Below are 24,690 nucleotides of genomic sequence, written 5' to 3'. Positions count from 1 at the left end.
CTTAGGGCATGAGGTACATGAGCCTTTTCTGCAAAGACTGGTATGAACTGGAACCCACCCGAATCCACCTGGAGACGTGGACGAACTGACAGAATAATTCCACGTTCCTGTGCACCATCCTCTGGACACCCCTGCAATTACACATACACGCCGCCGTCCAGCATGACACCGGAACTACACTTCCCAGAAGGCTGTGCTACAAGGTCTTCTGAATCGGAGTGTCAGAGCGTCTGGGAAATGGGAGTCCGCAGTCTGCGCCGCGCAAAGGCTCCCGGGAATTGTAGTTCGCGCCCTGTCTGCGCAGGCGCATTTTCCCACAGCGGTCTTCGGGTTGCTATTTTGTGGAGAGTCCCTGGGCTTTTGCGGGAGGGCGGTCAACCCCAGGACCTGTCTGCGGGGCCGCGCTCCGCGCTCTCTAGTTAAGAGCAGCTGAGCTCGAAGCAGGCCTGAGTGTGTGGGGCGCGGGTGATGGGGCGTGGGCGCAGCCTGGGGTGCGGGGCGCTTGGAGAGCTTGCTTGACCCCGACTTTAAGGTGGGGCACAGGGGGCTGCGCGTGCCTGATTATGCAGCCGGGAGTGCGGGTGCGACCCCACGGGGCTCCCCTACAGGCTGTCCCTGAGCCCCAGGAGCGGGACCCGCCTCCGGGGAACGCTGCCGAGGTGCACCATGGAGACCCCTGCCCCGAAGCCCCAGGAGACAGGTACAGCGTCACTCTGTCTGTGGATTTGTATTGGAAGAGACTGAGGGTGAATTTTCCTGCTGTGAAATTCTATACGGAAAACCCAGAAATAAGAGCTGCATGAACGTTGATGAATCTCACCTACCCAAAGTTAAGCAAAGTAACACACAAAACGATTACGTTTATACCAAGGTCAAATACTGGCAAAGTAGAAACTGTTTATGGGTGCAAAGTTGTGATAAAACTGTAAAGTTAAGCAAGGAAATTGTTACTGTAAAAGCCAGCAGCGTGTTGAGCCGGGGAGTGTAGGGAGGTGAGGGAGAGAGATGATAATAGGGCAGGAGCTGTTTCCGGGCCACCGTTAGTATTTATTTCATGACCTGTGTCAAGAGTTTCGTGGATGTTCTCTATACAACTCTCTGGTCCAGCGTAAGGGTCTTGCACGCTCTGTATGTGTGTTTCACAATCAAAATCTTTTGAAGATAACCACTCACCCATTAGAATGGCTATTATAAAAAATGAAAAACAAAAACAAAACAAAAAATAACACATTAGTGTGCATGTGGAGACATTGGAACCTTTGTGCTGTTGAGAATGTAAAATGGTGCAGCCACTGTGGAAAACAGTATGGAAGTTCTTTAACTCTAATTTAAAATATTAAAACTAGAACCACCATATAATCTCTGGGTATGTAGCCAAAAAACTTGAAAGCAGGATCTGAGAGAGATACTTGCACACCACTTACAGCAGCACCAGCCACAATCGCAAGAGGTGGAAACAACCCATGCGTCCAGCCACAAACCAATGGATAAACAAACTGGTCTATCCAGACAGTGCAATAAGGTATTCAGCCTTAAAAAAGGAAGTTTTGACACACGGTCCAACGTGGATGAAGCTCGAAGATGTTATGCTAACGGACATAAGCCCCATCTCAAAATAACAAATACCGTACGATTCCACTTACATAGGATATACCAGGGGGTATAGCAAGCTGTTGTTTAACGGGTGCAGAGTTTCAGTTTTGCAAGATGAAAAAGTTCTGGGGATTGGTTGTATAACAATGTGAATATATTTAGCGCTACTGAACTGTACACTTAGAAATGGTTAAAATGAATATTTTTGTTACGTGTATCTTTACCACAATTTTTAAAAATGTAAAAAACATTAGTAAAATAATGATTAAGGTGTTAATGCGACAACAGTTGAAAAGACCCTGGGAGTCCACAGAACACTGCATCGCCTGGGCCTTTTCATGCCCTGATGGGTCTCCTTTCTTGTGTTGGGGTTCTGACAGGCTCCCCTGGTCCAGGAAGGGCATCTCTGAGAAACCTGCTCCTGAAACCCCTGCCTTGGGGTTTCTCTTCCTTCTGCCTGGGGTGCTTGAGTCAGGACTCAGAGTCGGAAGTTCTTCCAGGTATTTGGAGCAACGGTCCAAAACCGGGATAATGGGACACCATCTAGCTATCCATCCATTCCATAAGCACTTGGGTGAGGCACTGTGTTGGGGGCCGTGGTCCTGAGTGACCAATGGGAGCAGCGGCTGGGGCTGGGCCTGGTATACAGTAGGCCCACAGGCAGAGGGAACAGATGTGCATATCCAAAGATAGTGACAGTGTCTGGGTAACTACACTGGCCATGAGGGGGGTCTCATGAGTCATGCTGAGACTATCTCTGCTTTATTGTAAAGAATCATCCATAAAGTCATGCAGAGGTGCTGGGAAAGTGTTGGAAAATCCAAACACCACAATAAATATTAACCCACCGAGTCCCAGAGAGCTCCTCTTACCTTTTCGGCAAACATTCTTGTGGGCTTTCCCCAGACTTATATTACGCTAATTATCTCAGTAATTATATAATACTTTCAAATTGGTAAGTCCAGTGGAATAGTCATTCATGTAGGAACAATACTAAGCAAGAATCTAAAATGATCTCAGATGTAAGGATGATAGTTACCAACTTGAAAGTTTTATTTCTCCCTATTAATAAAACTCTCTTGTCCCACTTTCCAGCAACCACCCTATTCCTCTTTTTTGCCTTTAAACCAGAACTCCTCTGAAAAGTTGTTTAAGTCTGCCGTCCCTAACTGTTTTCCTCCAGGTCTGTCTTGAACGCACTCTAAGCAGGCTTATACCCCTACAGTGGTACAACTGTCCTTGTCAAGTTCACCGGCGAATTCTGTGTTGCCTCATCTGTCAGCACTGTCTTCTCTTGGCGGTGAGACAGCACCCCTCCTTGTTTTCGGGCTGCCTCTCCAGGAACTCCTCAGTGTCCACTGCTGGGCCCTCATCTGCCCCGAAGATGAGAGACGTCTCTCCCGAAGACTAGAGGGCCTCAGGGCTGGATCTGCAGAAGCCTCCCCTCTCCTCTGGCTGCGCTCACTTCGGAGAAACGTCATCCAGCCTTGTTGTTTCGCTGCCGCCCATGGGCTGCTGATGCCCACATGTATGTCTCCTGCTTCGATTTCCGTTCTGAACTCCAGGCTCACTACCTGACTGCCCACTTGGCATTTCCATTTGGGTATCTAATACCCCCTGGCACTTAATGTCTAAAAGGACTCCTGCTCTCTGCAGAGACCTCCTCCTCCCCCTCCACTCCTTCCCATCTTAACAAATGATCATCCCTTTCTTCCAGTTGCTCAGTCCAAAAATCGTGGTGTACTTCTTGACTCTGCCTTGTTTCTCACATCCCACATTCGATTCATTCACAAACCCTGCCACAAAGTCTTTCTTCACAAGGTGTCCAGACTCTGTCCCTTCTCAGCTTCTCCCCTGCCTGACACCATCTCTCCCTGGATTGTTGGAATAGCGCCTCCTTGGTCTCCCTGCTTCTGCTGCTTCTGCTCTGGCAGCCAGATGTTCCTGTCCCAGAATGAGCCTCACCATGGCCTGTGAGGTCCTGTGCCATCTGGAGTCCAGTTCTGAGTTCCAACCTCATCTTCGGTCACTCTGCTCCAGCCACACCCGCCTCTCAGCTGTATCTGGAACTCACTAGGCATGCTTTCACACTTCTCCCAGATACCCATGTACCCATGTGATTTGTCTCATCACTTTTTTAAAAAAAATTTTTGTTTATTTTAGAAGGAGCATGAATGAGGGGAGAGGGAGAGAGAGAATCTCCAGCAGACTCTGCGCTGAGCACAGAGCCTGCCGTGGGGCTGGAGCCCATGACCCTGAGATCATGATCTGACCGGAAACCAAGAGTCAGACACTTAACCGACCGAGCCACCCAGGCGCCCCAGGGAGCTAGTTTCTTTTTAACCAACTTATTGCCATGTAACTTAGATACGATGATGGGATGTGGCGTATAAATCTGTGTCCCCACCACCCCAGTTAAGACAGGGAACATGTTTAACATCCCTGGAAGTTCCTTTACGCTTCTCTCTGTCAGTTCCTAGTGTTCCTCACCTCAGGCCACCACCGGGCTGATTTCTGTCATCATAGAACTTTGCCTGAGAGCTTCATGGATTGTGTGTCAACGATACATCAATTAAAAAAAAAAAAAAACAAAGTTCATGAAATTCCACCATATTATATGTACCATTTTTCATCTGGCTTTTTAAAATTTTTCCTTCAACTAAATGTCTCTCCGATTCTTCCATATCACGTGTGTATTAGCAGTACATTCATTTTTATTACTCTGTGTTCCTCTTTGTATGAACATACCACTGTTTGTATATTCATTCACCTGTCAGGGGGCATTTGAGTAGCTTCTAGTTTTTAGCTTTTAGGAGTGTAGCTGCTGTGATCATTTGCATGCAAGCCCTTTCTGTGGACATATATTTTATTTCTCTTGGGCAAACAGCTAGCAGTGGAATGGCTGCTGGCTCATATGACAGGTGTATGTTTAGCTTTGTAAAAAAAAACTCTGAAACTTCCAAAGTGGCTGATCCATTTTACATTCCCACTAACAATATGCAAGCGTTGTGTTTGCTCCAGGTCTTTGTCAACACTTGGTATTGTCAGTCTTTTTAATCATGGCCCTTCTAATGGTATGGTGCCGACTCACGATGTCTTTCTTTCTTTTTTTTTTAAGATTATTTATTTGTTTATTTATTTGACAGAGATAGAGACAGCCAGCGAGAGAGGGAACACAAGCAGGGGGAGTGGGAGAGGAAGAAGCAGGCTCATAGCGGAAGAGCCCGATGTGGGGCTCGATCCCAGAACGCCGGGATCACGCCCTGAGCCGAAGGCAGACGCTTAACCGCTGTGCCACCCAGGCGCCCCATCACGATGTCTTTCTTTTGGATTTTCCTGATGGCTATGATGGTGAGCATATTTTCATATGCTTGTTATCATTTTTATATCTCATTTTATGAAGGCCTAAGTCCCTTGCCCGTTTTTTATTGGGTTGGTCAATCTCTTGTTTTTGAGCTCTACGAACTCTTTCTATATTCTAGATATAAGACCTTATCACGTATGTGTTATATGTGTATATGTATGTGTTACCATGTGTATGTCCTGTATGTGTTCTATTTATATGTCTATATGTATTATGTCCTCATTACCGTATGTCTAGTGAATATTTCCTTGCTGTCTGTGGCTTGCCATCTCAAGGATCCCCAGGGCCACCCTCAGCCTTGATGTTTCACTGGAAGGGCTCTCACAGGACTCAGAAGTTATTGCCTCATGGTTAGTGCCTATTACACCAAAGGAAGGCACGGTAAGATCAGCACAAGGAAAAGATGCATGGGGCAAAGTCTAGAAGAAACCATGCGCAACCTTCCACGTGTCCCCTCCCAGTGGAGAGGCAAGGCATATACCTAATTTCCTTAGCAGTAATGTGTGACATGTGCAAAGTGTCACCAACCATGGAGACTTACCCAAGTCTAAGTGTCCAGTGTTTTTATCGGCAGTCAGCCATGTGGGCATACGGTGCTGCATGGCTGACCTCAGCTACTAAAGCTCCAGGCCCCTAGATGGGAAGGAGGTGTTCACCATGAATCACACTGTTAGTGTAAGCTGTCTGGACAATCTGGCACGGGGTGGCTCAAGGCATCAGGCTTGCAAAAACACTCTTCTTATCCAACAGAACATTCTAGGAACTCAGTGCCCAGGAGCTATCCAAGGGCCAGTTCTGAAAACATGCCTTTCTTGGGAATGTGCAGGGTGTGAGCAAACTAGGCATGTAGAGTTAACCCTTTGCTACCCGCTTGCCTTTTTATTTTCTTAATGATGGCTTTTATAGAGCAGACATTTTTTTTAATTTTGACGAAGTTCAATTTATCAACTTTTATACTTAGTGATTTTTGTGTCCTAGTTAAGAATTCTTTGCCTACCGCAAGGTCACAATGATTTCCTACTATATTTTCTTCTGGAGACTTTATAGTTTTAGCTTTTCTGTTTACATCTACAATATAATTCAAATTAATGTTTTGTGTGTAGTGAAGTAGAGGTCAAGAGTAATTTTGTACCCTGACAGTTGCATTAAGAAGTATCCAACCAGGAGGGGCGCCTGGGTGGCTCAGTCGTTAAGCGTCTACCTTCCGCTCAGGGCGTGATCCCGGGATGCTGGGATTGATCCCTGCATCAGGCTCCTCCGCTGGGAGCCTGCTTCTTCCTCTCCCACTCCCCCTGCTTGTGTTCTCTCTCTCGCTGGCTGTCTCTATCTCTGTCAAATAAATAAATAAAACTTACCAAAAGAAAAAAAAAGATGTATCCAACCGGGAGACAGAAACTGCACAGTAATATTTATTTACAGGGAAAGTGTAGGATAAAGAATTTCAACTATGGCGTGGGACTGGAGTATTAAGGTTAGTAAGAAATCAGGAGACGCCCACATCCTATGACCTTGCTTAGTTTAGTTATTCATTTTTAAAGTCGTACTGTGGATTCCTTATGTTTTTCTATGTTCCTGATACTGGTCTTTAATTGTCTTGTGATGATTTGTCAAGTTTGAAGAGCAAGGTTGTTTTGGCCTCATAAAATGAGTGAGGAAGCATTCCCTTCTTTTCGATTTTCTCATAGAGTTTGTGTATTTTGCCTTTAAATGTTTGAGAGCATTCTTTCATCATTGAAAACCATCTGGGCCTGGAATTTTCTTTATGGGAGGAGCTGGTCCTGAGAGAGAGGGGGTCTACACTGTCAATGCCTCAGAGAGGTCAGAAAAGACAAGAAACCCAAGGAAAAAGCCCCACTCTTTCTTCACAGTATAGAGCCACAGTTGCACATGTGGTCGTGTCCTTTGTGCCCCTGTTGGGGTGCCAGGGGTGAGGTGAGCGGTCTTCTCTGGACAGTTCTGAGCCCCACAGAGCAGGCACTCATGTGTCCTCTCTCTCTCTCTCTCTCTCTCTCTCTCTCTCTCTGCAGCTCTTCCTGAAGGAAAGGACATGGCCAAGGCACAGGTGATGCTGAGGACTTCACTTTCTGTGCAGGTGGGAGTCAGGGAGGGTGTGTCTATTCTTTTCTGAATCAACTGTTCTGACTTTTGCATGGTTATTTATTGGGGTCATAATGTTTATTTAAAACCCACTTCTGTGAATTTTTTAAGTAATCAGATTTTCGAATAAGTGATACCTGCACGTAATTGAGAATTCAAACATACGAAAGGGTGAACAGAGAAATGCAAGTCTTCTACTTCAGCCCGCAGCCCCTCAGTCTTCCTCTCTAGACAACTTCTTGTGTATTCTTTTAGAGGTAATTTATACATATGCAACCATCGGAATTTGTATCCTTCATCCATTTCTTTTGCACCCAAGGGGTAGAATGCTACAAACACAGGTTATCGCTTCACTATTTTCTATTGTGGCAAGATATACATAACCTAAAATTTGCCATTTTAACTGTTTCTTAGCATACACTCCGGTGCGAATTAATTACCTTCACAGTATTGTACACTTGTCACCAATTAGCACCACCCAATTACCATCAAGCCAAACAGAAACCATATAAACTAAACTAAGAAATAGGGGTGCCTGGGTGGCTCAGTCTGTTGAGTGTCCAACTCTTGGTTTTGGCTCAGCTCACGATCTCAGGGTCGTGGGATCGTGCCCTGCGTTGGGCTCCACGTTTAGTGTGGCGTCTGCTTGAGATTCTCTCTTCCTCTCCCTTTGCCTCTCCCCCTGTTCGCTCTAAACAAACAAACAAATAAATAAATAAAATCTTTTAAAAGATAAATAAACTAAGAAATAATTCCTCACTCTTAACATATAATATATGTTGTAGCATATGTCAGAACTGAACTCCGTTGTATGGTGGGATAATATTTCATTGGATACGTACACTTATTTGTTTATCCGGTTGTCCGTTAATGGACACTTGGACTGTTTCCACTTGTTAGCTATTGTGAATAATGGTGTTGTGAACACTGGGGTACAGGTATCTGTCTGAGTCCCTGTTTTCCATTCTTCGAGGCATATACCTAAGAGTGGAATTGTTGGGGTATATGGTAGTTCTGCGTTTAACTTTAACTTTTTGAGGAATCACCAAACTGTTTTCCACAGCAACTGTACCTTTATACATTCCCACCAGCTGTGCGTAAGTGTTTCAGTTTCTCCATGTCTCACCAACACTTGGTATTTTCCGTTGCTTTTATTATAACCATCTTGGTAGATGTGAAGTAAAATTTCATTATGGTTTTGATATGCATTTCCCTAATAACAAATGATGTTGAGCATTTTTTCCTGTATTTATTTGCCATATATATATATATACATACACATAGACGTATACATACAGATATTCTTTGGAGAAATGTCTATTTAAGTCTTTTGCCTATTTTTACTTAAAGATTTTATTGGAGAGAGAGAGAGAGAGAGCATGGACATGGGGAAGGGCAGAGGGAGAGATAGAATACCAGGTAGACTCCACACTGAGGACCCTGAGATCATGACCTGAGTCGAAATCAAGAGTCGGATGCTTAACCAACTGAGCCACTTAGGTACCCCTGTCCATTTTTAACTTGGGTGTTGGTTTTTCTTTTGGTGGTTGTTAATTTGTATGTGTTCTTTACATATTGTTGATATTAAGCACTTACTAGATATGTGATTTGCAAATGTTTTCTCCCATTCTGTGAGTCGCCTTTTTGCTCTCCTGGTAGTATCCTTTGATGCACAAAACTTTTAAATTTGGGGGAAGTCCGGTTTATTTATTCTTTAATTTTATTGCCTGCCCTTCTGATGTTATATGTCAGGAACTCTGCCAAACCCATAGTCATGAGGATTTGCCTTTATGGGTTTTTTTTCCTGAATTTTATCATTTTAGCTCTTAAATTTATGTCCTCCATTAACTTTACGTTAATATTTGTATTTGGTGTAAGGTAAGGGTCTATCTTCATTCTTTTGCACGTAGGCATCCAGTTTTTCCTGCACTGCCTCTTGTCCCATTGAATAGTCTTGGCGCCTTCAGTTGGCCATAAAGACGAGAGTTTATTTCTGGGCTCTCAGTGCCATTCCGTTGGTCTAGGTGTCTGTCCTTACACCAGTACCACACTCTTTTGATTCCTGTAGTTGTGCAGTACTTTTCAAAATCAGGAAGTATGAGTCCTCCAACTTCGTTTTTCCTTCTCAAGGTTGTTTGAGCTATTCTGGTTTCCTTGACCTTGTGTATGAATTTTAGGATAGGTTTTTCCATTTTTGCAAAAACACCATGGGGATCTTGATAGGGATTGCCTTGAATCTTACATTGCTTTGGGTAATACAGACATCTTAGTGATATTAAATCTTCCGATCCATGAGAACAGGATGTCTTTCCATTTCTTTTGGTCTTCTTTAATTTCTTTCAGCAGTGTTTTGTAGTTGTCAGTGTACAAGTCTTATACCTCCTTGGTTAAATTTATTCCCGAGTATTTTATTCTTTGATGCTATTATCAATGGAATCATGCTCTTAGTTTCTTTTTCGTATTTTTCATTAGTGGTATGTTGAAATACAACTAATTTTTCTTTTCTAGAAAGTTAATTTATTTAGGGACACCTGGATGGCTCAGTCAGTTAAGTGGCCAACTCTTGATTTCAGCTCAGGTCATGATCTCACAGGGTCCTGGGATTGAGCCCCGCATGGAGCTCCAGGCTCAGCCAAGAGTCTGCTTGAGGATTCTCTCCCTCTCCCTCTGCCCCTCCCCACCCCCACCCCTGCTCGCATACACATACATGTGCTCTCTCTCTCTCATATAAATAAAAAAAATTTTTTAAAGAAAGCTAATTTATTTAAACTCAAACAAAAAACAAACAGTTCACCCATTTCTCCCACCCCTCACCCTCCCCACCTCTGGCAACCACTGACCTGTTCTCTGTATCTATGAGCTTGGTGATTTTTTTAAATTTATTTTCTACATTAAGACAGATAATTTGGTATTTGTCTCTGCCTGACTTATTTCACCTACCACAATTCCCTCAAGGTCCATCCATGTCACAAATGGCATTGCATGGGGTTTTTTGTGGCTAATATTCCATTGTATATATACACCACATCTTTATCCATTACCTGTTGATGGACACATATTGCTTACGTATCTTGGCTATTGTAAATGATGCTGCAATGGATACAGGGGTGTAGATATCTTTTTGAGCCAGTGCTTTTGTTTCCTTTGGATAACTACCCAGAAGTGGAATTGCTGGGTCCTATGGTAGTTCTACTTTTAACTTGTTGAGGAACTTCCATACTGTTTTCCACAGTGGCTGCACCAATTTACATTCCCACCAACAGTGCATGAGGGTTCCCTTTTCTCCACGTCCTCACCCCACTTATTATTTCTAGTCTATTTGATAACAGCCGTTCTAGCAGGTGTGAGGTGATATCTCCTTGTGGTTCTGATTTGCATTTCCCTGATGATGAGTGATGTAGAGCATCTTTTCCTGTGCCTGTTGCTTTGCCATCTGTATGTTTTTAGAAAAATGTCTACTTAGATCTTCTACCCATGTTTTTTTTTTTAAAGATTTTATTTATTTATTTGACAGAGAGAGAGACAGCCAGCGAGAGAGGCAACACAAGCAGGGGGAGTGGGAGAGGAAGAAGCAGGCTCATAGCAGAAGAGCCTGATGTGGGGCTCGATCCCATAACACCGGGATCACGCCCGGAGCCGAAGGCAGACGCTTAACCGCTGTGCCACCCAGGCGCCCCCTTCTACCCATGTTTTAATCTGATTATTTGGGGTTTTTTTTTACTACTGAACTATAGGAGTTCTTTATATATTTTGGATATTAGTCCCTCATCGAATATATATTTGCAAATATTTTCTCCCAATCAGTAGGTTGCCTTTTCATTTTGTTGAGGGTTTCCTTGGCTATCCAGAAGCTCTTTACTTTGATGTAGTCCCACCTGTTTATTTTTGCTTTTGTAGTTTTTGCTTTTGGTGTCAGATTCAAATGTTTTCTTTTTTTTTAATAATAATTTTTTATTATGTTATGTTAGTCACCATACAGTACATCCTTAGTTTTTGCTGTAGTGTTCCACAATTCATTACTTGCGTATAACACCCAGTTACAGTTTTCAAGGGTTTCAAGTGTTAATTCAAGGCTTTAATCCATTTTGAGTTAACTTTTGTGTATGATGTAAGATAGTGGTCCAATTTCATTCTTTTGTGTGTGGCTGTCCAGGTTTCCCAGCACCATTTATTAAAGACTGTCCTTTCCCCCATTGTATTTTCTTGGTTCCTTTGTCACAAATAAATTGACCATATAAGCATGGGTTTATTTCTGCTCTCTGTACTCTGTTCCACTGATCTGTTTGTCTGTTTTTATGCCAATACCATACTGTTTTAATTAAAGTGGCTTTGTAATATAGTTTGAAATCAAGGTGCACAATGCCTCCAGCCTTGCTCTTTCTCAACATTGCTTTGGCTATTTGGGGTCTTTTATGGTATCATAGAAATTTTAGGATTATTCTATTTCTGTAAAAATAGAATTTTCACATTGGAATTTTTTTTAAAAGATTTTATTTATTTATTTATTTGACAGAGATAGAGACAGCCAGCGAGAGAGGGAACACAAGGCAGGGGGAGTGGGAGAGGAAGAAGCAGGCTCATAGCGGAGGAGCCTGATGTGGGGCTCGATCCCAGAACGCCGGGATCACGCCCTGAGCCGAAGGCAGACGCTTAACCGCTGTGCCACCCAGGCGCCCCTTCACGTTGGAATTTTGATAGGGATTGCATGGAATCTGTATATTGCTTTGGGTAGTACGGACATTTTAACAATATTAATTCTTCCAGCCTATGAGCACAAAATATCTTTCCATTTATTTGTGTTTTCTTTCTTTCCTTAATGTCTTGTAGTTTTCCATACATGCATCTTTTACCTCCTTGGTTAAATTTATTCCTAGATGTTTTATTCTTTTTGATGTAATCGTACATGGGATTGTTTTCCTAATTTCCCTGATAATTCATTATTAGTGTATAGAAACACAAGAGATTTTTTGTGTTGATCATGCATCTTTACTGAATTTGTTTATTAATTCTAACAGTTTTTTGACGACATCCTTAGGGTTTTCTATATACGATACCATGTCATTTGCAAATAATGACAGTTCTACGCCTTCCTTTCCAGTTTGGATGCCTTTCATTTCTTTTTCTTGCCCAGTTTTGGCTAGGAATTCCAGCACTGTGTTAAGTACAGTGGCAAGGATGGGCATCCTTGTATTGTTCCTGATCTTAGAGGAAAGGCTGTCAGCTTTTCACTGTTAAGTATGAATATTCCTTCTGTACACACTTTGTTGAGTTTTTATCACGAACAGATGTTGAATTTTGTCACATGCTTTTTCTTCATCTGAAGTATAACCAATTTTTCCGGGTTAATTTTATATCCTAAAACTTTGGTGAGTTTTTTTGTGGAATCGTTAGGCGTGTCTGCATCTCAGATCATGTCATCTGCAGATGGTTTTACGTCTTCCTTTCCAGTTTGGATACATTGTATTTTTTTCCTTGCCTTTTCTTGCCTTCTCTAGAACTCGTAGTAGTATGTTGAATAGAAATGGCAAGAGTGGCCTTCTTGTCTTATTCCTCGTCTTGGGGGTTAAAACTTTCAGACTTTACCATTAAGTATGATGTTAGCTGTTGGTTTTTTACATATGGCCTATACCATGTTGAGGAATTTCCCGTCTATTCCTAGCTGTGTTGTCATCGTGAAAGGGTGATAGATTTTGTCACATCCTTTCTCTGAATCAATTAAGATCTCATGTAATTTTCTTCCTTTGTTCCATTAATGTGGTGTATTGCATTGATTGGTTTTTGTATGTTGAGCCACCCTTACATTTCTGGGATTAATCCCACTTAGTCATGTTGTATAGTCCTTGTAAGATGCTGCTGAATTTGATTTTCTAGTGTTTTATTAAGGGTTTTTGCATCTTTATTTGTAAAGATCTATCATTTTCTTATCTTATAGTTTCTTTGTCTGGTTCAGTATCAGGGTAAATCTAGCCTCATAGGTTGAGTTAGGAAGCATTGCCTTCTATTCAATTTTTGGAAGAACTAGTGTTAATCCTTCTTCATGTGTTTGGTAGAATTCACCAGTGAGGCCATCTGATCCTGGGCTGAAAAGCAGAGAAATCTGTTGGGAGATTTTTGTGAGTTTTTTTTGTTTTTGTTTTTGTTTTTTTTTTAATATTTTATTTATTTATTTGACAGACAGAGAGACCAGCCAGCGAGAGAGGGAACACAAGCAGGGGGAGTGGGAGAGGAAGAAGCAGGCTCATAGTGGAGGAGCCTGACGTGGGGCTCGATCCCAGAACGCCGGGATCACGCCCTGAGCCGAAGGCAGACGCTTAACCGCTGTGCCACCCAGGCGCCCCTGTTGGGAGATTTTTGATTACTGATTCAATTTCCTTACTTATTCAGGTTTTGAAATTTTTTCTTGGATCAGTTTTAGTAGTTTGGATGTTTCTAGAAATTTGTTCAGTTCATCTGGGCTATCCAATTTGTGGCATACACGTGACTTCAGCACTATCTATTGAATAATTTGCCCTCCAGATATTTGTAATATCACCTTTATGATATTACAAGAACCAGGTTTGGGAGTTATCTGTTCAGCCCACTATTTGTTTTTAAATGAAAGCAGTTTTTGAACTGAAGCAAAAGTAATTTAATAATTTTAGCTTTGTAAACTTCTTTTGCCCTAATTTTTCTCCCAGGTGAATTTTTTGTCTTTTTTTTAGCAAAGTAAAACTTTCATTTTGCAGTTTAGTTAATTTTATCATAAATTTACAAAGAATGTATGCCATTTTAGTAATCAGTCTTCTTATGTCTCAGTAAAGTTTTATATTTTTTTCTGAAAAGACATTTTATCCGGGATTTTTATTTGTTCTCAGCTGGAAGATCACTTTTGGATACTCAGTCCATTACTGGAAACGGAAATCTAGCAAATTTTTTAATCTTTGCCAATTTAACAGGTAAAGGGAAAAAGTTACTCTTTTAATTTCCATTTCAAGTTCTCATTAGTGTGGTTGAACATCTTTTCATATATTTCTTTTCTTTTTTTAAAGATTTACTTATTTATTTTAGAGAGACAGTGTGTGAGCCGAGGGAGGGGCAAAGGGAGAGAGAGCAAATAACCTCAAGTAGACTCCTCACTGAATGAGGAGCCCAATGCAGGGCTCGATTCCAGGACCCTGAGATCATGACCTGAGTCAAAATCAAGAGTTGGCCACTTAACCAACTGAGCCATCTCGGCGCCCACATCTTTTCATATATTTATTAGCCATTTGAATTTCTTCTGTGAATCACTCATATCTTATGTCGATTTTCTTATTTGTTTTATTCTTATTGATTTACAAGAACTTTTTACATAGAAGATTATCAATCCTTTGAAAATAATACATATTGCAAATTCCTTTTCTCAGCCCAGAAAATTCAAACTTTTTTAGGTTGTACAGAAAACCTGGATTTCTTTGTTTTCCAGTGTGCCTCTGGTTTTAGAATGGATCCTGGCCTTGGTGTCAGCCTTCCCCAAGGTTATTCTTTTCAAAAGGCTGGAATTCCTTATAACTATTGTGACTACTATAGCTTTAAAAACTAATATATTTTATCCTTAAGAATGGTGTGAAAGGGGTGCCTGGGTGGCTCAGTCATTTAAGTGTCTGACTCTTGATTTCGGCTCAGATCATGGTCTCAGGGCTGTGAGATCAAGCCCCATGTCAGGCTCCACGCTCAGCATGCTCAGCTTGAGATTCTCTCTCTCCCCCTCCCTCTATCCCTCCTCCACCCCCACTCCCACACACTCTCTCTCTCAAAAAAAAAAAAAAAGACTAGTGTGAGTATCTTCTTTTTATTTTTTCCAGGTGGTTAGCCAGTTGTCCAGTACCATTTTTGAATGATCCATCTCCCCTTGCTGCCTAAAAAGGCCACATATGCATCTAAATTGGCCCCTATTTCCAGGCCATCTGGGCTGTCTGGTTTCATGAATATAATGTTGTTTTAATAATCATAGTTTTGGACCAGTACCTAATTGGGCAAGTCTCCTTCGTTTGGCTTCTTTTATTTTTTTTAAGATTTTATTATATTTGTCAGAGAGACAGAGATAGAGAGCAAGCACAAGCAGGGAGAGCGGCAGCCAGAGGGAGAAGCCAGCTCCCCGCTAAGCAGGGAGCCCGATTCGAGACTCGATCCCAGGACTCTGGGATCATGACCTGAGTTGAAGGCAGACACTTAACAGACTGAGCCACTCAGGCATCCCTGGCTTCTTTTATTAAAAGCAAAAAAATAAACAATAACAAAAAAAAATCTTGGTTTGTTTGCACTTAAATCCTTCCCCCCCCCCACATTTAGTAGGTTTTATTACTGGTAGCCATTATTAATATTCTCCAGATGAACCTAAAGTCAAATATTTGGAAAACTATGTTCAACAAAATATTTTTCATTATATTACCCAATTACTGAAAGTTTCTATTCTTTCATTCCATGTTTTCTTAATGAAAAATCAACACACAAATATACAATGTCGGTCTCCCTCTGTGATCTTTCCTGAAGACTTTATTCTTCAAGTACATGGTTAAGGGAGTGACCACTATCTTTAAAAGTGCCTTTCTTTTTTTCTTTTTTTAAGATTTTATTTATTTATTTATTGGACAGAGAGAGATACAGCGAGAGAGGGGACACCAGCAGGGGGAGTGGGAGAGGGAGAAGCAGGCTTCCCGCTGAGCAGGGAGCCTGATGCGGGGCTGGATCCCAGGACCCTGGGATCATGACCTGAGCCAAAGGCAGATGCCCAACGACTGAGCCACCCAGGTGCCCCTAAAAGTGCCTTTCTATTTTGGATACTTTAGATACTTCAGATACTAGAACTTCTGAAAGGAATTATGAACATAAGATAATTTCTTATCATATGTGTCGTACATATTTAACCAGAAGCAAAGACTCAATTTACAGCCAAACCAAGTGTCTGTGTCTCCATAAATGGATTCATTAATTTTCAAAGTCTGCTGCCCACGTGGGTATTTTGTTTGAAGAACAAGTGATTTTTTTGGTAACAATTATGTTGCGTACTCATCCTTTCCTGACTCATTCTTACTAATTAAAATCATTTAAAACTATTAATAGGCACTTGTTGTTTTTTACTTTTGTAAAATCAGGTTGTAAATTTTTTATTACAAATTAAAAATGTCTTTTAAAAATTTTCAAGTTGGGGGGCCTGGGTGGCTCAGTCGTTAAGCGTCTGCCTTCGGCTCAGGGCGTGATCCTGGCGTTCTGGGATCGAGCCCCACATCAGACTCCTCTGCTGGGAGCCTGCTCTTCCTCTCCCACTCCCCCTGCTTGTGGTCCCTCTCTCGCTGTATCTCTCTCTGTCCAATAAATGTATCTCGCTGTATCTCTCTCTGTCAAATAAATAAATAAAATCTTTAAAAAAAAATCTCAAGTGGATCATCTGCAAAAATTTAAAGTCTTCGGTATTTAGTTGAATTCACTTCTCATTACTGGGATTACAGCAAGCTTGTACTTGTTGGATGGACTAAACCAGATGAAGGAGAATGTGGTGTTTACTCAGCCATTGTCTGACTAGGCTGGGGGGTCATGTTCTCAGCTGGTGAACAGGCTGCTTTTGTCCCTTTGCCCTCTTGTATTTTGGGATTGCGTGGGTGTCTGCTCTGGTGACTGTGGCTCTGACTGGTCGGATCTCTCAGGCTTTGTCCTCTCATGGCTTTGGTGAGGATGCCCTACGATAATGTGACTCAGCCCTCACACTTGGTCTGGCCCCCTGGCCTCTGCTGCCCTGGGCCATGGGCAAAATCAGTGGATCTTCTTTGGTAAGGAGGCTCCATTCATGGCAAGGTGGGCACCACCACTTGTAAAATCTCTGTCGTATGGAGAAGAGAGTCCCCACCCCCAATGGGGTCTCCAGCTGTGGTGATGAGCCCACTATTACCTGGGGAATTTCTACCCGTGGGGTCTCCACCTCTGTAGGGGAGGGCATGTCCTCCAGTGATGGAAATGACACTGTTTGGCCCAGCTTCACCCTTGACTTCCTCTTCCCTTCTCACTCTGTTCTGACAACTCAGGTATTCAGACCTGAAAGCCTATGTTGGGAGCTGGGGGCAAAAAATGGTCCTTAGGTCGCAGGAGAGAATGAGCCCAGGAAGATCCCCAGGAGGGGAAGAAAGGAATCTGGTGGAAGGGGGGCGGGACAGAGGACTGTGGACGCCTGTCATTTGAGGAGGAGAAAATGGGGAGGACCCAGGGGTCTGAGCAGGAAGGACCAGGAGAGTGTGCTGCATGCAGGTGGAAGACTAAGGAAGACACACACGGCTGAGACGCAGAGCCACAGAGAAGCAGTCCCTCAGCATCGCTCCGCACATCACAGCACGTAGGTCCCTCTTGTTTGCCCGGATGAGCTTTCTTTCCAGGAAATCTTTTGTCCTCTTCCAAATCACTTAGTAGACATACTTCCTCTTTATCTGTCTCTTCAGCTTAAAAACAACATCCCTCTCCCTCCTCCTTCATACACAGTCTCTACCCTGGAATTTGTGGGAATCTTCTTCTGGCTCTTCTTCATGGTCTACCACATACCTCCCTAAACAACAGACTCTTCAAATCCACATGTTTGAACTCTTAATCTGCCAGGGCTCCCATAACAAAATACCGCCAACTGCACGGCTTAAACAACAGAAATTCATTTTCTCACAGTCCCAGAGGCTGGAGGCCCAAGATCAAGGTGCCATCAGGGTTTATGGTGAAAGCTCGCCTCCTGGCTTGTAGAGGGCCACGTTCTCTCTGTGTCCTCACGTGGCTTCTCCTCTGTGTGCATGCGCTCCTGGTGTCTCTTCCTCTCCTTACAAGGACCCATCAGATTAGGGCGCTGCCCTTATGGCTTCATTTAACCTGAACTGTCTCTTTAAAGGCCATATCTACAAATACAGTGGCGTTTTGGGGTTGGGGCTTCAACGTATGACGTGTGAGCACAATTCAGTCTGTAACCTTGAATAAATGCATATTCCATGGGTTCAACTACAGTTTGCTTCTTTGCCCTTGACATCACTTCCAGGGAGTCCCACAACTGTCTGTGGCTGTCATTACCCTTCTGGAATTTCTTACTGCACAGACTAGAACTTCCAGGAGAATATCAGAGTAGCCGATTCAGTGTTGGTGTCTTGTTCTTGCTTGAACCAGACACACTCACGGCTTGTGTTCAGCATGATATTAGCCAGTGGTTTCTTTCTATCTACCTTCCCCTGCCTGCCGGATGCTGCACGCTGTGGTGTCCTGTGCATGCCATTCCCACTGCTAACACTGCCTCTTGTAATGTCTCAGGACCCAGTGACATTCCAGGACGTGACTGTAGAGTTCACCCGGGGAGAGTGGGAGCATCTGGACACCTATCAGAGGGCACTGTACCGAGAGGTCATGCTGGAGAACTACAGGAGCCTGGCCTCCCTGGGTAAGAGTGGCCCTGGGCCCACCATGTGCACCAGCCTGGGGAGCAGCACCAGGCAGCACCCCAGGAGGCACGGGGCACACAGGTGCCATCTGCTCAGGTTGTCTGCTTAGCTGATGGGAAGAGGGGAGATGTTAAGTAAGTTAACTTGATAAGTGATTATTTTTATATTAAATAAACACAGATGTAATAGATTGTAATGAAAATATGCATGATTTTAAAAGATGCAACAGAGACTGGAACGGGGTTTTAGACTCTGAGAGGCACAGTCCACTAACAGTCCTTGAAGGCCTGTGTGTACCTACCCTGCCAATATGAGTTGGTGAATGAGGAGTCTGCTTTCTCGTCTCTATTCGAACTGTGAGTCCCAAGGCCCTGAGGTCTCTGACCCATGGGGCCATATTTTGATGTTCAGAGGACACAGACTCACTGCTTGTCCTCTGCATGGTAGGGAGCAGGAGGCTGAGGCTGCCCCCACCCCGCCCTGGGGTCACCCGCCATTCCTGCTGCAAAGGTCCTGAAGACAGGGAAATAGGGGCAGGGCCCTGGGCACATGCTTGTCACTGTCCCAACACCTGCACCTCTTGCCTTTCCCAAGCAGGGTGCCAGGATTTCAAGCCTGATGTGATCTCCTGGTTGGAGCAAGGTGGATCGCCATGGATGGTGTGGAGGGACATCCCTAGGGACCCCTCTCCAGATGAAGAGATGGGAAGGAGGCCCGGAGGCTCATGCAGAAGGCTGTCCAGGAAGCCAGTAGTTTCTGGAAGCATAGGAGAAATCCCAGGGGAAATCAGGGCTGCCTCAAGAATAATCCCTGCACAGAAGCTCCTGTTCTCTCCTGCATGAGTCCTGCCCCTTCAGGGAATGTACTGGCCACCTGGGCCTCTCCCCGACAACCCCCCCCCACTGTTCTGGCTTTCTTCTTCCCACAGGGGTGTGCCCCGTCCCCTGTGCTGCCAGGCATTCTGCCCTCTCTAGAGAAGCCCCTCAGTTAGCAGTGATGCCACTTTCACCTCCCTCTTTTTCCTGTCATCTGTTTGATCACCATTCCTTCCCTCTTAATCTACCTTGAATGTCTGGTAAGTCTATTGGAATGGCCCGGTAACCATGTCCACCACCTGCCAGCATCCACAGCGTGGTTTTCTGCTTCCTGCTGCATTCAGCCTCAGTAGGACTTTCCGTAATCACTCTCCACTTCACTCAACTTCTCTGTTTCTTGTCTTCTCACACCCCCTCAACTGTATTGGATTCTGCATGAGTCCTTTGTGCCCACTTGCTAACTCTGACCCCCCGACTCAATTCAATAGTGACCATGCATTGCCTCTCATAGCACCAGGAAAATGGGTGGTATGGGACTGTCCTTACAGACCTGGTCAGTTGGTGTTTCAGGGAAGTTAAGTGTGGCAACTTACAAAATGGGCAAATAGGGAGAAGAGGTTGGAGACTGAGAGGTTAGTGGTGACACTTCACAGTGACCCAGGCACACAGTGATGTTGGGTTATACCCTGATCTGCTTTTCTGCTGGTCCTTATTCCAGGGATTCCCCTCATTACTGCCCCCTTGTCTATTCTCAGTCCCCATTTTTACCCTTCAGTCATTCCAGAAAGGCAGTCCTCATTTGTGTCACTGAGCAGCACCCCATAACCACTCGTGTGTCCCTGTCATTTCTTCCTTGCTGCCGTGCACAGTGGCTCTTGACTTACATGACATTTGAAATCAGTCAAAGCACCATACCTCTGTTTGGGGAGTCAAAGAATAAAAGTAATAGTAGCATATTATATGTAGCTTTGACTAGCTCACAATTTTTGTCTCTCTAAATGGTCAAATATCCTCCATTTTCAATTTCTTTCAGACCGAGAGACAAGATCTAGAATTGCAAAGTCAAACCTGAAGCAAGTAATTTCTGAAGAATTTTCCCAGACTATGATAATCAACAAAGGTAAAAGGAATGGAGTCTGTTACCCCGCCAGAGAAGTCCCAGAATCTCTTAGCTGTTTAGAGAGCCATCCGGGGCAGACGGCATTTACCCTTATGAAAGTCCTGACTCAGGAGAACATTCACGAAGATAACGGATTTGAGTTGAGACAGCAATCAAACTTCATTACTCAAAGCACAATTCCTTCAGGGGAAACAATGTGTAAAGATGACAGTTATGGCAGGAGCTTTTTGCATAACCTTGGTCTAAGTAATCATCAGAGAATCCACACAAGTGAAAAGCCATACAAGTGTGATCAGTGTGGGAAATACTTTAGCTGTGGCTTGGATCTCACTCAACGCCAGAGTACTCATACTGGAGTTAACCCGTACCTTATTAGAGATCAGAAATTTGGTGCTAGAGAAAAGCCCTTCAAATGCAGAAACTGTGGCAAATCTTTTAGCAGGGGGACACACCTTATACAACATGAAAGATGTCACACAGGGGAGCGACCTTATGAGTGTAACGTATGTGGGAAGTCGTTCAGCTGGGACTCATCCCTCATTCTACATCAGAGAACTCACACTGGAGAAAAACGCTATGAGTGTAGTGAATGTGGGAAGGCCTTCAGCCAAAGTACGTGCCTCACACAGCATCTGAGGATTCATACAGGCGAGAAACCTTATGAATGTCATCAGTGTGGGAAGGCCTTTAGCCAAAGTTCGCATCTAACTCTGCATCAGAAAACTCATACTGGGGAGAAACCCTATGAATGTAATCAGTGTGGCAAAGCCTTTATTCAGAGCATTCAACTTACTCTGCATCTGAGAACTCATTCTGGAGAAAAACCTTATGAATGTACTGAATGCGGTAAAACCTACAGTCATAGCTCATCCCTAATGCAACACAAGAGGATTCATACTGCAGAAAAACCCTTTGAATGTAAAGAATGTGGAAAAGCCTTTACCCAGAGCATTCAGCTTACTTTACATCTGAGAACACATACTGGAGAGAAACCCTATGAATGCACCGCATGTGGCAAAGCCTACAGTCATAGGTCATCCCTTATTCAACATAAGAGGATCCATACTGGAGAAAACCCTTTGAATGTAATGAATGTGGGAAACCTTTCCGATGGAACACACACCTTACTCAGCACCAGAGAATTCATACTGGAGAGAAACCTTACAAATGCAAAAAATGTGACAAATCTTTCAGCAGAAGTACACACCTTAATCAACATCAGAGAATTCATACTGAAGAGAAACCCTACAAGTGTAACGAGTGTGGGAAAACCTTTGGTCAGAGTGCATATCTGACTCAACACCAGAGGATGCATTCTGGAGAAAAACCCTGTCAGTGTGAGGAATGTGGAAAGGCCTTCACTGTAAATGCGTACCTTGCTCAACATCAAAGGATTCACAAGAGAAAGGAGCCTTTATTAGGTGCCAATCACAAAGAAATTCTGGCTGGAAAGAAATTCAACAAATGTGTCTGATGTGGGAAATACTGCAGCATAAACGTGGGCATTCCTCAACATGAATAAATCAATAAAAGAGAGAACTCCTATAAATAGAACTGTGGAAAACACTTCACTTCTAGCATGCCACGAATGCTAGAATACTAATAAGCTCATCAGGTCCATCATAAAACTAAAAAAGTGGAAAATGTGTTAAATGTTTCAATGTGATACGACCTCTTACTGTAAGTTAAAGGAAAAATGCTGAGGAGAACCGTGTAAATAACATCTTTAAAACCACAGTCACACATGAAAGTTAAACCTTTTTCTCTATCATGCGCAATTTCTAGAACAGGTACAGTAGTAATGTCTGTTGAATCTCTAAATGACATTATATATAAGGAGGCTCACCCTTCAAATCTGATGTCTCACTGTATATATACAGAGCTTTAAATACCGTAGATCAAGGGACAGCAAACCATGGCCCATGGGCCAAATCCAGCCTGTACCTGTTGTTATAAATAAAATTGTATTGGAACACAGTCACATCGATTCGTTTATATAAACAACTGAAATTTATTCTCTCACAGTTTGGGAGGCTGATGTCCAAGATCAGGGTGCTGGCAAGTTTAGTTTCTTCCGAGTCTCCTCTCCTTGGCTTCTTGCTGTGTCCTTACATGATCTTTCCTCTGTGCATTCATCCTTGGTATCTCTTCCTTTTCTTATAAGGACACCAGTCATTTTGGATTATGGCCCCATCCTTATGACCTCATTTGACTATGATCACCCCGTTAAAGGCCCTGTCTTGAAATGGTCACATTGAGGTTCAGGGATTTGGTTTAATTTGTTCAGGTTGCTGTATCAGATATACGGTAGACTGGGTGGCTCATAAACAACAGAAACTTATTTCTCACACTTCTGGAGGCTGAAAAGTCTAAGTGTTGGCAGATTCAGTGTTTGGTGAGAGCCCACTTTCAAGTTCATAGATGGCCATCTTTTTGTTGTGCCCTCGCATGGTGGGAAAGGTGAGGAATCTCTCTGGGGTCTCTTACAAGGGTGCTAATCCTATTCATGAGGGCTTTACCTTCATGACCTCTCACCTCCCAAAGCCCCCCACTTCCTAGTACCATGACTTTTGAGGTCAGGATTTCAACATGAATTTTGGTAGGACACAAACATTCAGACCATAGCAGGCTTCAACATATGTATTTGGAGGGAACACAACTCTGTCCTTAACAAGGATGCGAAGCCTAAAATACTCTCTAGCCGTTTACAGAATAAATTTCCTAAACCTGAGGGTATAGATAACCAACTATAATATGTCAACATTCTACACTGTATATAGATTTCTAAAAATAATAATAATAATAAGTTAGGGCAGCATAGTAGTCATAAATTGTACCATACAGAGAACCCGACTGTTTTGTAATTGTTTAATTATTTTGCAAAAATTAGAGAAGGGATCTTTTTTTCTGGAAAATAGAAGGCAGACATGTTTCTTTTTTTTTTTAAGATTTTATTTATTTATGTGACAGACAGCCAGCGGGAGAGGGAACACAAGCAGGGGGAGTGGGAGAGGAAGAAGCAGGCTCCCAGCCGAGGAGCCCGATGTAGGACTCGATCCCGGAACGCCAGGATCACGCCCTGAGCCGAAGGCAGACGCTTAACGGCTGCGCTACCCAGGCGCCACACAGACATGTTTCTTTAAAGTTAACTCTGTGACTTCTCCAATTCATAATTTTTGTAGCAAACACCATTCAGATCACCTCCTATTTATCCCATTGGTGAGGGTGGGATCTTCCACCCTCCATAATACAAGATAGCTAAATGCACAACACCTGACACTGGCCTGATGGCTGACAGAAGTTTATTGGTCACATATAATCCCAGTCCAGGGAAGGACACCGCACACCACACCACACAAACACCACACATGGGTTGCGCTCAGGAGCAGAGCGAACCAGTAGGACCAATGGGAAGCAGGTTTGGAGTAGTGAGAGAGTGAGGTATTCCGTTTTCCACAAGAGAATGTGATTGGCTTGTGTTAATAATTCATGGGCTAGCAGGGTGAGGATGGAACGCTAGTCCAGGTGATAGGGAAACTACCTGGATTAGGAGCCTTTCCTGTTGGTCAGTGGGCATACTGGCAAGAGCAAGGGGATCCACAGTTAGGCTTGGGGGCCCTGTGAGGCTCAAAGATGTCCACGCAATGGTGAAATTTCAATTTTCACACACAGCATTAGAAACCAGGCTGGTCAGGGGAAAGTCTGCCGTCTTGTACTACTAATCTAATTTGCCTTACTAGGAGCAAACCCTCATTACACCAACTTTTTTCACATAACTTTTTCAACTGCATACTTCTTCCAAGTGACCCCAACTTTTCTTGGTCCTTTGCTTTCCTGCTAAAATTTTAGAGTGAGCTTGTCCATTTCTATCCCTAGAAACTGTATTATTTTATCAAATGCATTCTCTGTATCTATTGAGGATACTTTTTTCTCATTTACTGTGTTAAGTAGGCTAATTACATTGATTGATTTTGAAATATTAAACCAACTTTTCATTCCTTGACTAAACTCCACTTGGTCGTGATATATTATCCTTTCTAAAGTGTTGCTGGAATGGATTTGCTATTTTAAGACTTTCACTTCTATGTTCTTGCATTGTTCTGTAATTTTCTTTCCTTGTAATGTCCTTGTGAGGTTTTGGCATTAGGATTATTTAAGCCTCTGTTTTAAATTACAGTTTTAGAGGGTTTTAGTTTGTTTTGTTTTGTTTTAGTTATAGGGCTATTCCAATTTTTTTTTCTTTGTTAGATTTGACAAATTCCATTTTTCAAGGAATTGTCAATTTTA

At 43.1% G+C, this 24,690-nt stretch overlaps 1 protein-coding gene across 1 annotated transcript; it reads left to right on the top strand.

The window, feature by feature from the left end:
- The first annotated feature begins 329 nt into the window (after positions 1-329).
- On the top strand, positions 330-22,360 carry LOC103669242 (zinc finger protein 883-like). The gene is given in 5 exon segments (XM_040619569.1): positions 330-700; positions 6,985-7,049; positions 18,341-18,467; positions 20,317-21,471; positions 21,474-22,360. Coding segments are annotated over 5 exon segments (1,785 nt in total). The 5' UTR covers positions 330-666; the 3' UTR covers positions 21,878-22,360.
- The last annotated feature ends 2,330 nt before the right edge of the window (positions 22,361-24,690 follow it).

The sequence above is a fragment of the Ursus maritimus genome, unplaced genomic scaffold (genome assembly GCF_017311325.1).
Source record: "Ursus maritimus isolate PB19 unplaced genomic scaffold, ASM1731132v1 scaffold_33, whole genome shotgun sequence".
NCBI lineage: Eukaryota > Metazoa > Chordata > Mammalia > Carnivora > Ursidae > Ursus > Ursus maritimus.
This window is presented reverse-complemented; position numbering and strand designations above follow the sequence as displayed.